Source organism: Lethenteron reissneri, chromosome 27 (genome assembly GCF_015708825.2).
Source record: "Lethenteron reissneri isolate LAM-NWPU_2019-01 chromosome 27, ASM1570882v1, whole genome shotgun sequence".
Classification (NCBI taxonomy): Eukaryota; Metazoa; Chordata; class Hyperoartia; order Petromyzontiformes; family Petromyzontidae; genus Lethenteron; species Lethenteron reissneri.
The window spans coordinates 16697663-16710757 of NC_083805.1; the positions used below are offsets into that span (position 1 = coordinate 16697663).

The 13095-nt window shown below is 47.8% G+C and overlaps 1 protein-coding gene across 1 annotated transcript in view; it reads left to right on the plus strand.

The window, feature by feature from the left end:
• Nucleotides 1-13095, plus strand: part of LOC133348474 (voltage-dependent N-type calcium channel subunit alpha-1B-like) — a 133062-nt gene that overhangs the window by 3191 nt on the left and 116776 nt on the right. Inside the window, 1 exon segment of the mRNA XM_061561304.1 lies at nucleotides 6297-6388. Coding sequence (XP_061417288.1) covers nucleotides 6297-6388 — 92 coding nt within the window.

The following is a 13095-nucleotide window of genomic DNA, read 5'->3' on the forward strand; positions in this document are numbered from 1 at the left end:
GGCGCAGCGTGCGGATGAATGGGCATTGCTCTGCCAGCGTGTGAACGTTGCCTGTGCTGCCGCTGCTGCCGCCACCGCCGTGGGGCAAGATAAACGCTGGTGCAGCGCCATGAGAAAACTCGCCACCGAGGCTCCAGGTTCTCTCCAAGCGAGCAGCGCAGCACGAAGGCTGCTGAGGGGCTGCACACGCCGGCCACACGCGCCTCGCTCTGCGGAGGCGGCTCCGAGGAGGCGGCAGGCTGCCGTCCGGTAGCCTTGCGACAAACCCAAGTTAATTGCCCGACGTATGGAAGCAGTTTAGCGGCAGGGTGGCGCAGCGGTAACGCATGAAGGAGCTGAGTTGGATTGACGCGACTTGGGTGCCTTTTTGCGTTGGGGTAGGTGTGCTCTCTCCCCCTTTTCTGTGTGGGGTTCCTCCGGCTTCTCCTGTTTCCTCCCATAGCCGAGACACGTGGTACGGTAACAACCGGTATTGTCTAAAATATCCGAGTGCTGAAATATTTATATACCTGCAAATTGCTTAGTTGGGATCACACATAACAGCAACATCACCTCCGACTGCTTAAAACTTGGCAGGACCCTCCCGAGAGAGTCTTGAGACTCCGTTAGGCTTTACTGGGTAAACATGCAGAATAATAATAATCGTTGTCCTTAGAGATTCTCCAGAAACAAAAGGGCCACTGGCAGTGTAAAGACAGCGAACGCCGACTGAAGGTGTTCGCTGTCTGGACCATCTGCAGATTAAAGGCAATTGATGGCGTGTCAACCACCCGGCCGTTATCGTCTCAAAAATGCTTCCGTGGGTAAGGTGAGGTGTTTTCCTTAAGACAAAAACAACAACAACAAACAACCCTTGAGAGTTATCTTGAACAGCACGTGCAAGAAAGGTCACTAGTGGGCTCAACAGTTGGAGACAACCCATTGGGGAGCGACGCAAATTGGAAAACGGCCGAATATTATGAACGTGAGGTAATGAAGTGTGGCCAGTAATCAAAATAATGAAATAAAGACGTGCAGGAGGTCAGGTTGGATTGCTTTGGGACAGATGAACCCAATAATGAAAAGTAAGATTCCACTTTAGCAGAAGGAGAATGTTTTTAATCGGCGTGTAACACCTGCTGTGAGGCGTGGTTCAGTAGCCGTGGTTATCAACGCCAAAAATATCTTGAAAGATTAAGAAAAAATAATTTAAAATACGCAAAAGAAGAGTGGAGAGAGACAGATGCAAGCTTGGAAATGACGATGAGAGACCGGCATTAGAACACGAGGATTGTAGAACACACGCCGGTTTAATGACGTTGTTTAAACTGTCGGGAAAAGCCAAGTGAGGCTTGGGCAGGACGCGTCCCTCGGACGGGACGATGTTCCAACGGTCAAGATAGTGACGACGGAGTGGTAGCCAAGTGATCGAACGCGTCCGATAGAGGATGCCCACTGGGGAGATGGAGCGACGGAATCAGCTCATATGCCGGTGCGCGGTTGATTGTTGCATTGTGGGAGCGTGAAACATTGTGGTGGTTTGGTGAAACCTTTCATCCAGTAGTGGGTAGACCATGGATCATGATGATGTCCTTCATGGATACCCAGTTTCCTGTGCATATCTGTATTTTTTTTTGTATTAAACATACATTTTGCAAAACCAACAACAACAACTGCCATTCGCCACCAAGTGGCGGTGACATCACCATGGCGCCTGTGCAGGGCCACGTAAACGTTAAGGCCACGTGACGTATCGAACACCCGCTGGCATGAGGTCATGGGACCAGACCCAGGTGCCGTGGATTGACGTGAGACGACTGGCAGATGCACCAGCTGTGTCGCATTGCCACGGCGTGTGATAGTGTGACATTGCAAAACCATTGTCGCATGCGTCACATGCGGCCGTGCATTTTCGCACACCACGCTATTGTGGAGTCGCCGTCCCGGTTTCCGGATTCTGCCCTCGCTTCGAGATCGCTGAGCCACAAACGCCGACCGTCGAGTTACCGTGAAACCAACACCGCCGTGTCCACCACACACGCTCACGATCACGCCGACACACCAAGAACGTCCACGCAGCACGACTCTCGTGCACCCGCGCTGAATTGCGGTCGTTGTTTCTCAATGGCTTCTCGCACGGGAGACGACAGGGAGGAGGTCCGTCCGTCCGTCCATCCGATCGTCGTCGGGTGGTTTTTGGTTGAAACCCCCGGGCCGGACGAACGAGGCTCCGTCCCCGGCGCGGGCCCGAAGTGGCGACTGAAGCTCTTTTGGGGCCACCAGCTGTGCACGTGAATGAATCATCGTGACGGTTTCACCGCGGGCGCAATCGACTTGCGAAGACGTTCTCCCGAGGGGCTGCTGTTTTGAATGAGCACAATTGCGCGGTGCTTGCAAAGCTGCCCGTCGCGTTTTTGCCACGGAGAGAGATTGTGCGAACGGCGTGCGACTCTATAACACATTGCCTCTCTCCGCCAGCTGTGACGGCAAAAGAGGAATTAACGATTACGCACAGCACAGCCGTTTCTAGCAGAAGGAGGCGCTTTGTCTGTTGATATACTTATCTATATTCCTGACAAGTCCACGCTCATGATCACATTGTGTGAAGTATTTGTATAGCTTTGCGTCGATCTAGGATCCGTATTGAACAGAGGGCCCTTGTCTGTGTGCATGTGGCAGACACCGAACCTCGAAACCGGTCCAGAGTTTTCTGTGTGTTGAACCAGCGATGTTGAAAAAATATACTCCCAGAAGGCCACGCGGCAACATCGTAGGTGTCATTTTTAAAAATTATTTTTATGTGCAGAGACAAATATTGAAAGGAGGCATGTTGTCTGTTGATTTTTTCGTAGTAGGGTTTGCTTTTACTAATATGTAAGCACATAAAAAGAAAGTTTAAAAAAACAAAATTTCAGTTTGTGGTCAGAGCCTGCTTTTAAATGGGCAGTATTCAAACCTCAATTTTAAACCTTTGTTGGTAACGTATTATGACGCTATGCACGATAACCTCCTGATTGTAATGTCTATAAAGTTAGCAATCCACCTCAATTGCAATGTCAGTGTTGACAGCTGTTGACACAAAGGATGGTTATTTAATGACAGCCAATCGTTTAAACGAAACTAATATTTTTATTTTATTTTACTCGGTAAGGCCCCACGGAGCTCTATAGCTCTTTTTCAGAAGCGACCTGGCCACAAATGTCACGTGGAAATGTGTCGCAGCCAAATACTCTTAAACGCCCGATGTTGATTCTAAATGTGGAGCGCAAAACCGGAGGATCCGGAGAAAAAGTCCACGACCACGGGGAGAGAGAGAGACGCAAACTCCAAATATACACAGCAGGCGTCAGGGTAGGGATCGAACCCACGACCTCTTATACACTAGACGAGGGAGTTTCTCATTTGCCAGTAAAAATATGATAATTGGTTCTTTACCCTTCTATCTGGCAACAAAAAAAAAAAAGGTGTCAGTTTTGTTGCCAGATAGAAGGGTAAAGAACCAATTATCACGAGGGAGTTTGTTTCAGTGATTCAGCAATAAACATGCGTCTCATGCAGTCCTGTGGCGAGATTGGACCTTGTCATAGGAATGATGAATTCCCACCAGTGTCTTAGAGCTGGTCACACACATATTATATATGAACCACCATGCTGTGCTTTACAGTGTACGGTGATGTTCAGCTCACTTGAGCACATTCTTGGCCTTGGAATCGGTACCCAACCTCGTAAACACCGGTCGGGTCGTCACCAACCCCAGGTTTTTAACCCTGACAGTCCAGTAATTGCCATCTTAGTTCAGGTGGCAGGAGTCGATTTTGTGCCGGGGTCCGGTACCGGTATTGTGTTGAACTTCATGACAGCAAACTGCAGTTTTAATAGACTTGAGCTGACTGAGAAATATGTCTGCGGAGAAGGTGGTGGCCCCAAAACCCTTGCCAGGGCAAAAACCGCTGAAGGGCGAAGCAGTGTGACGTGGACACGATGCCGTCCTGCGAGGCCCCATTCCAGCTACAGGGCTCTGTGTCATGGCACGGGCGGGTGCACACGAGTAACGCTGTGTAGATTGTCTTGGTGTGTCAGCGTGAGCATGCGTGGTGGATACAGCGATGTTTGTTTCACGATAACTTTACGGTCGGGGTTTATGGCTCAGTGGTCGTACTATGGTGAGCTCGCTACGCTGTGAACCTGGCAGCCCAAGTTCGATTCCTGCTCATGGCCACCAACACCAGTGACCATTATCTGAGCCGGTCATGGGCATCCCCTAGGTCGCCTCAGCCTCAAATGAGTACCTGGTGCGGTGTATAAACATCACGACAGGGGAGACAAAGGCAGCCAGGCGTGGTGCTGGCTACCCATCTCCTAGCCTTCATATGTGCTCACTAAGAGCACTTGCCCTAACAGTCTGTTAAGGCTACACGGGGGATCTGTCTTTATACTGTAATTTAAACAAGTTGGCGGTTCAATTCTGATTATTATTACTACTACGCGTGTTGACCCAGGGAAGTCTTGCTGGTCTCTTCTCTCAGGAAGGGTCCTGCCAAGTTGTCGCAGTAGGGGGTTGACGCTGCTGCTGCTGCTGCAGCTGCTGCTGCTGCTGCTGCTGCATGTGTGATCCCACTTGAGTGCTTTTGCTGGTATTTTCTCAGCACTGGGATGTTTTGGCCGATACCACATTGGGTGTTCGTCTAGCTGTGGGGGGAAACCGGAGGACCCCGGAGGGAACCCATGCGGAACAGGGGGAGGGACATACAAACTCCGAACGAAAAGGCACCTTAGTCGGGGATTGAACCCGGGGGGTACTTTTGCTGTGAAGCACAAATATGAACCACTGTGCCACCATGGTGCAATTGTCAATGTTATTCTGTTTTGAGAACTTTAGAGATAGTTTTAACACGTAGTAGGCATTCTTAACCAATATTATCCGTAATATAAGTTGTGTGGGTTCGATCGCGTAAATATAAATGTGTCGTTAAACCCGCCACCACCCAACACAGCCAATTAGTAAGGTTGTCACGGAAGCAGATAATTACTAGAATAGCACATCGGTTGTGTGTTGGAGAACAAACCCACTCGACCATTTAAAATGCGTGTACCGTGACGTTTCGCCGGTAATTACAACAACAACCAGCATCATCAGGCAGCAGCCATGAATTGTGGAGAATTCCTCCTCCTGTTTTGGTCTTAAAAAGTCAAGGGACCATGACGAGACTCGTTTGCAGGAGCAACCTGGGGCATTCGTCTGTCAGTAGGGGGCAATGATGGCTGCTGTGTGTGTCCACATTGAATAATGTGCTGAGTAATTTTCGAATTTGGACGCGACGCCGGCACACAACAGACTACTCCTGCGAATGACGTCGGGGGATCTTTTTCCGTCCACTGTGAAGCAGTCTGCGCGTCGCAGTGTCGTGGTCTACACACACTGCAGTGATAACCAGGGTGGCTGCTGGATTCCAACCATGAATCTCTGCAACGATCGGCGAATGCGTTACCGCTAGACTGCATCACCGCTAAATACACTGTGACGTTTTCTACGCTACGATGTTTCCTACGCTACGATGTTTCCTACGCTACGATGTTTACTACTCTATGATGTTTCCTCCTCTATGATGTTTCCTACGCTGTGATGTTGTACGATGTTTCCTACGCTACAATGTTTCCTACTCTACTCTATGATGTTTCCTACGCTACGATGTTTCCTACGCTACAATGTTTCCTACACTACGATGTTTCTACAATGTGTCTGCAGAGATGGGCTGCTCCAGGGCGAATATGTTTCATAATTGCACTTCTGCACTTCAAACAGTGATGTTACTCCTGAGAATTAATCATCCTTCTGTGAATGTTCATTCCAATTAAGTAAACATAAGCAGAATCAAGTAACCATATTATGTTAGTTTTGAAATGCATATGTAGCATAATGTTGTGTTATTTAAAACATCTTGAATAATCAAAAATTAGAGACCATTTGCTTTCCCAAAATAACTCTCCCTTCACTGGCGACCGGATTTCACAGCAGAAACCACGTGTTTCACCATGTGTCTGTGTGCACGTATGTACGTGTGGAGCAGTGTCACAGTGGTTAGTGCCCTGCACTAGGAACCTGGTTGGCCTGAGTTCGGTTCCCGCTCACAGCCAACATTGGTGACGAATATCCAAACTGGTCCTACGTCCTCTCTTAGGTCGACTCAGCCTTAAATGAGTACTTGGTGCAGTGTGTAAACACCGTGCCGGCCAGAATGAGTGGTCGCGAACAACACTTGCCCCAACAGTCTGTTAAAGTATTTACAGGGGATCTTTGTCTTTGTGTGTGTGTGCAGTATGTTGGCGATGATGGGCACAGACTTTGACCTGCGAACTCTGCGCGCAGTGCGTGTACTGAGACCATTAAAACTTGTATCAGGAATTCCCAGTGAGTACCCGTCACACGACAATGCTACACTAAGTCACTCTACACCACCTTACACCACCACATTGCACCACCTTACACCACCACACTACACCACCTCACACCACACCACCTCACACCACACCACCTTACACCAACACCACCTTACACCAACACCACCTTACACCACACCACCAAACTACTTTACACCACCATAACTCACCACCTCACTACACCACGTTATACCACACCACCACACTACACCACATTACATCACACCACCACACTACACCACATTACACCACACCACCACACTATTTGACATTTAACCACTCCACATCATCACCTCACTACAGCACATCATACCACCCCACCACACTACTCAACTTTACACCATACCACCACACTACACCACTTTACATTTCTCCACCACCTTACATCACTCCTCACCATCACGCCTCACAGTGCCACCCTACAGCACTCCACATGACCATCCCGTGATGCCACTCTGGACAAATCGGAGCCCACAGTCTTCTTTCACCTCTCTGTTGCCTGCTGATTCTGTATTCTGTATTCTTTTAGTCTCTCCATGCATACGGTAACTTGCATGTCCTCATAGACATTAATTGCGGCCAAGTGCACAGTGTTTCTGGCCTCTGACCGTGAAATCTCCCGCTGCTCTGTGGAGCCCAATTCTGGGCTTCGTACGTGCTGAGTCTGACCAAAGTGTCATGAAATCTGGGTCCGGCTTCCAGAAGTGCGGAGCGGAAACTTGAAAACTGCAAGCAATATTAGCAGCGTATTCGGATTGGGCACTATCCGGGAGAACATGGAACCCCAGAGACACAGCGCATATTAATAGCGTGCGGTGAATATTCTGTTATCTCTTGCTGAGATGGTAGAAAACACTGCAGATATAAAACACATGTTTCATCCAGAGATGATTGCGCTTTGTACCAAACTGAAGATAGTACAATGGAATGGCTATGTTGCATATTCTATACCACTATATACACAAATCTGGCTGTCGCCTGATGAGGCTGGTTGTTATAATTATAGGTGAAATGTCACGGTACTCGAATTGTAAATGTTGTCGTGGGTTTTCTCTCCAACACAGCCTGTGTGCTGAACTAGTCACTAAATGGCACGTTTTGTTTACGTAACAAACCTTTCTTATTGGCTGCGTCGGGTGGTGGTGGTTTAATGACGCATTTATATTAACGCAATTTAACCCAAAAGAAAAACCTCTTCTGGACTATATACACAGTTGCCCAAAAGTCAGCACACGTGTTTTTTTCCTTTATTTGAACACTGGCGTTAAAACATTGCAATTGTTTATTCTTGACGTTAACATTTGATGGATTATAATTTTCACGTTCTTTTCTACTCTTTTGCCACGAATCCACCGTTTACAAACCACGACTGAGACCTCCGCGAATGAATGGAGACGAAACATAGTTGATGAGTGTTCAATGATTACAACTGTAATCGTGGGTTCGATCCCAACCCTTGACGCCTGCTGCTGTATTTTTGGAGTTTGCGTGTCTCTCTCTCTCTCCCCGTGGTCTAGTGGTTTTTTCCCCGGGTCTTCCGTTTTTTTCCTCCACATTTAGAATTGACATCACGCGTTTAGAGTATTTGGCTGCTATAAATGTCCCCATGATAAACCACTACATCGTTCAGTGGACCCACCCTGTATACAATCGCTTAACATCTATACAAAGTATGTATATTCCTTTCAAACAATTACAATATGTACAACTTATGCAATCTGACCTAAACTAAAAATCTAATATTAAAGGAACCCTTTGATTTCATAGCATCCTGTAGAATTATTTTCTAGAATGTGACCCCCATTCCATCCAGTATAAGGCCGAAGCCTATGTCGCCTGAACAAATACTGCACGATTGTGTGACCACATTATACCATTGCAGTACTGTATGTATTATGTATATGTAGGTGGACTCAGCCTCAAATGAGTACCTGGTGCAGTGTGTGGTAAACATCGACACTCGGGAGACAAAGGTGGCTGGGCGTGGTGCTGGCCACCCACCCCCTCGTGTACCGTGCCGGCCTTCTTAGGTGCTCGCTAACAGCACTTGCCCCTACAGTCTGTTAAGGCTATACGGTGGGGGTTCTTTGTTTTGTATGTGAACATACAGTATACGTGGTAATAATAATGTACATTTATTTCTAAGGCGTCTTATACTAATGTCTCAAGGCGCCTTGCAAGAGTAATGTTAAGGAAAGGCCAAGAGAGAAGGAGAGCTACGTAGAAAAAATCGAATTAAGAAAATTATATATTTTTAGATGCAACTTAAAAGTATGTACATTGTTGGTTAAACGAATTGCCAACGGTAGGGAATTCCACATGATAATTCTACTATCACGGTGCTGGATATTCAGCGCAAGTGTAAACAAGCCAGCGCTAAAGATTTCTATCTGAGAGGTCACAGAGGTGGCTTGGACATTATTTATTTCCAGTGAAACCTCAGTCATTCTCTCAACTCCTTCGTAAACAGAGGCAACAATGGAAACGCGACCTTACATTTGTTTCTCATAGTCCATTAAAATGTTTCGTTTCATCTCCTGGCTTACGTTTACACACCGAGGCGGCAAGGCTTTGCCCCGTTTTGGTTGGGACTTGGTGATGTTTTATTTCCACGCAGTGAGCCAGATCTCTGGGTTTACGCAGGGCAGGATAAAGGTTCTTGTAGGCCCCAGGCATTTCTGTTTCGTAGGCCTTCAGTGATAGCTTTTTACAGTTGCTACTGCTGCTGCCCCATGTTGCTTCTACCGACACTGTCACTCGCTTGTTTCACGCGGTACTTCGTCCAGCAGCTGGACAGATGTCGTTACTGATACGTTCATTATTTAGTCTGTGCCTTCATTCGATGGGAGCGCGCTGTGTGCTGCAGATAAGCAGATTTAATTTGAAACACTGTGCCGTTCCTTTTGCTCTATAAATATATTTATTGGAGAAGATATCTTGGTTAAATGTTTTATGAAACGAACAAAAAACGTGGTCACTTTTTTTGTAGGCCCTTTAAGTTTTCGTAGGTCATAGGCACAGTGCCTACTGCGGCCCATTGGATAATACGACCCTGAGTTTACGTTGACAGTTTCACTCTTGCCCTCAATGCACCGCGGCGTTGTTTCTCATGGAGAGGAACCGTCCCCCACACCTGAGTTTACGTTGACAGTTTCACTCTTGCCCTCAATGCACCGCGGCGTTGTTTCTCATGGAGAGGAACCGTCCCCCACACCTGAGTTTACGTTGACAGTTTCACTCTTGCCCTCAATGCACCGCGGCGTTGTTTCTCACGGAGAGGAACCGTCCCCCACACCTGCGGGCAGCAGCAGCAGCGTTGGATTACAGCACGGTCTCTCCTGCAGATTAGATAATGAAAGTTTGCGATGCGGTAAGGTTTGGATTAATATAGCACTTAATTTAAATATATTGTATAGCGTTATTACACTTCGAGACTACCCACATCCGGGGGAATGGAGACGTTCATTTTGTAGTGAAACAGCAACTGTCAAGCGAAGGCGGAGGATGAAATGAGGAAAGTCTCAGAGCTTGGACTTGAACAGGGGGCAGGGAGTCAACAGCACGGGCGGCTGAGGGAAGGGAGTTCCAGACTGAGGGCAGCAGTGAAGAAGGAGCGACCTCAACTGAGTAAAAGGTTAAACTATAAACTACGAGAAACTTTTTTTATTTTACCAGGTAAGGCACACCGAGGAGCCTAGGCAGTGACAATTTGGATCGTACGGAATTGGGGAGGCTTAAGATGTAAGAGCAGATCCAGGAAGGAAGTGTGCTGGAGATTCCCACACACGGTGGTTATCGGAGGATAGACTGTAAATGTTGTGGATTTGCTCTCCAACACACCGGTGTGCTTTACTCGTAACGAATTTGCACGTTCTGTTTACGTGACGAACCTTACTAGTTGACTGTGTCGGGTTGTGGCGGTTTAACGACACATTTAATGCGATCTAACCCCAAACGACGTGTATTGTGGAGGATACACTGGTCTATGGTGACACACGCAGAGAAGGCAGTCATTTACCACACGGAGGAGACCAGTTCATTACATGGCTTTTGGTGAAAATGAGGTAGTGAAGACACGGAGTGAATTGAGTTTGGAGAGACAGAAGGAGATTTTCCTGAACAGGACCTTTCCGGGGAGAGAGAGGTTTGCGTTCGGGAATACATTTCACAAACGAATGCTGCTGCAATATTTTGCTGACGGAACTGCATGTTTAGTTTCATTTTTAGCAAGCGATGCCGAGACTAGCGAACACACATTTACGATCGTACAATTTTCCCACAAACGTCTCTCGGTCCTGCAGCTAGTGACCGTGTCTGCCCGAGGGGATGTGGTCAAACGTGGGCCCAAGGAAGTGAACGATCTCATTGTCATTTTACGGGGCACGATCACTCAAGACGGTGGTGTCGGGCTTCGTGGTTGTCACGTTGGAAATTCGCAGGGAAGGTTACCGAAGGAGGCATGCTTGGACTGCATTACGTTAATGAAAATGACCATTAACGTAATGCATTTTAGATACACGTCAAATCTCAAGGATGACCAGCGAGACTCGCGGCTGTCCACAGTGTTGAGTGTCTCACGGCCGTGCGATGGATTGGTCTCGTTTGGTTTCACACATCACACACTCAGCCCCTCGGTGGCAGCGCGGTGTCACCGGCAGCAGCTGCAGCAGCTGTCGGGGGTTCATCTCTTCTTCTGTCAGGGTCCGCGCCAGAAGTTCGGTCTTCACCCAGAGGACTTTCTACGAGCACAAAGCGGGGGACTTTTAGCCACAGTTGACTACGTACGTTGCGAAATAAGCTCAACGTACGTAGATACAATGATACACGGTAATGATTATTAAATTTACGATGGGGGGGCTGTTCACCAAGTGGTGGATATTATCCTTTTGCTGCTCGGCAGCCTCGGCCCATAACCCTCCATTTCCCTTTTAATCCAAAAGTCCTCTCGCCCTTTCCTGCGTGACGTTAAACGTTGCTGCGCGCCACGGCTTTACTCTGGAGAGCGACAAATGGTCGCTTCTTAAGAAAGCGGAAGTAAGTTTAATTACAATTAGAAAATGTATCTTTCCTTATTTATTTGTTTTGTATACTCTTGCAGGGGAGTTAGAGTTTTCCACTGTGATGTTCTTTAAATGATGCTGCAGATGTCCTTGGGTGTCCCGAGGTCTTTCAGTCACCGTCTCACGGTATTTTGAACCCTTTGGAGTCCGCGTGTATGCCTTGAGTATTTGCTCCACGCTCATAGCGCAGGGCCAGCATGAAGGCGTTACGTGTCACGGGTGGACAGGGGAGTAGTCTGCCAGTAGGGAGCGGTGTTATCGTGTGTCATTCACAACGAAGTCATTTGCAGGAAAAGTTGAAATTTGGCAAACTTTGGCGGTGGTGCCGGCACGCAACGAGCCTAGTTTTTTTTAATAACCTTCTGGGATGTTTAACGTCCACTGTCAAGCAGACGCAATGGCGGAGCCAAGATTTTCAGGTAGTGGGGCAACCCCTCCAGCAATGAAAAATAATAGGAGTTGTTAGTAAGTAAGGACTTGTCCCTTGCTTTTTATTCGATGCGTGTGTGGCGATAGTGCAGCCTTCGATCGAGGGTAGAATTTGTACCGTGTGTGATCGGCATCGCGCTCGCTGAAGGTGAATGCCTTCAGGGAAGTCGTGTACTGTATACGCAACTGCATGCAATTCTGTGAGTCACTTATAACTGCTTTGCCGTTATTTATTGCCAATTATGGACTCAGACTATTGTCCTATCATCTCATAGAGTCCCTGGCACGTAATAATATGCTACACAGTGGTAGTGGGCGTCGCAAAATGCTGATCTATTATTAAGAAACCCCAATGATCTGATCGAAATTAGGGATTTCGATCGGATCGTTGGGGGGGCACGTGCCACCCCACCCCCCCTACTGGCTCCACCAGTGAGCAGACGGTGTGTACGCTACGGTGAGCACACACCCAGTAATAACCAGCGCGGCCGCTGGATTCCTACTACGGATCTCTGCGACAAGCAGTGAACGTGCTGTCGCTGGGCCGTGCCATCCCCCAACAAAGAGTGGAATACTCAGCACCGTGGAGCGTGGGATGATGATAAGTGCTCGGACATTCTGTTGCTATTGAATGTTTCTATGCTCAATCTGGTACACGATGTAATAATCTCAGAATGCAACACGAATTTGTTTTATATTGCCATTTTTTGTTGCCTCATCGGCACCCAAAATAATGGACTTTTATTGATGCTCCTTTACTCAGCAAAGCCTCATAGAGTCTCATGACTTTTTTTCAGGCGGGTCCTGCCAAGTTGTCGCAGTAGTGGGGAAATGTTGCTGAACAGGATCCCAATTGAGTCATCTGTACGTGTGTGTGTTGAACTTGTTTCGCACCGTACGTAGCCAATCGTGCTCATCGTAGGTGTGGGGGAAGGACAACAAACTAAACACACAAATTAGTTTTAAAGAAGTGAGTTTTTAATCTAGATTTGAAAGTGCATAGCTCCAGTGGCTTCCTAATACGGGTGAGGAAGCGCGTTCCAGACGGCCGCAGAAGCACATCCGAAAGCGCCGCGCGATTCGGTGAACGTCTTTGTTCGACGGCCAGCCAAAAGCAGCCGGCGCCACCGCCGCTGCTGTTTCTGCTGCCGCTGCGAGGATGAGCTGAGTTTGCGTGATGATGGTTTAT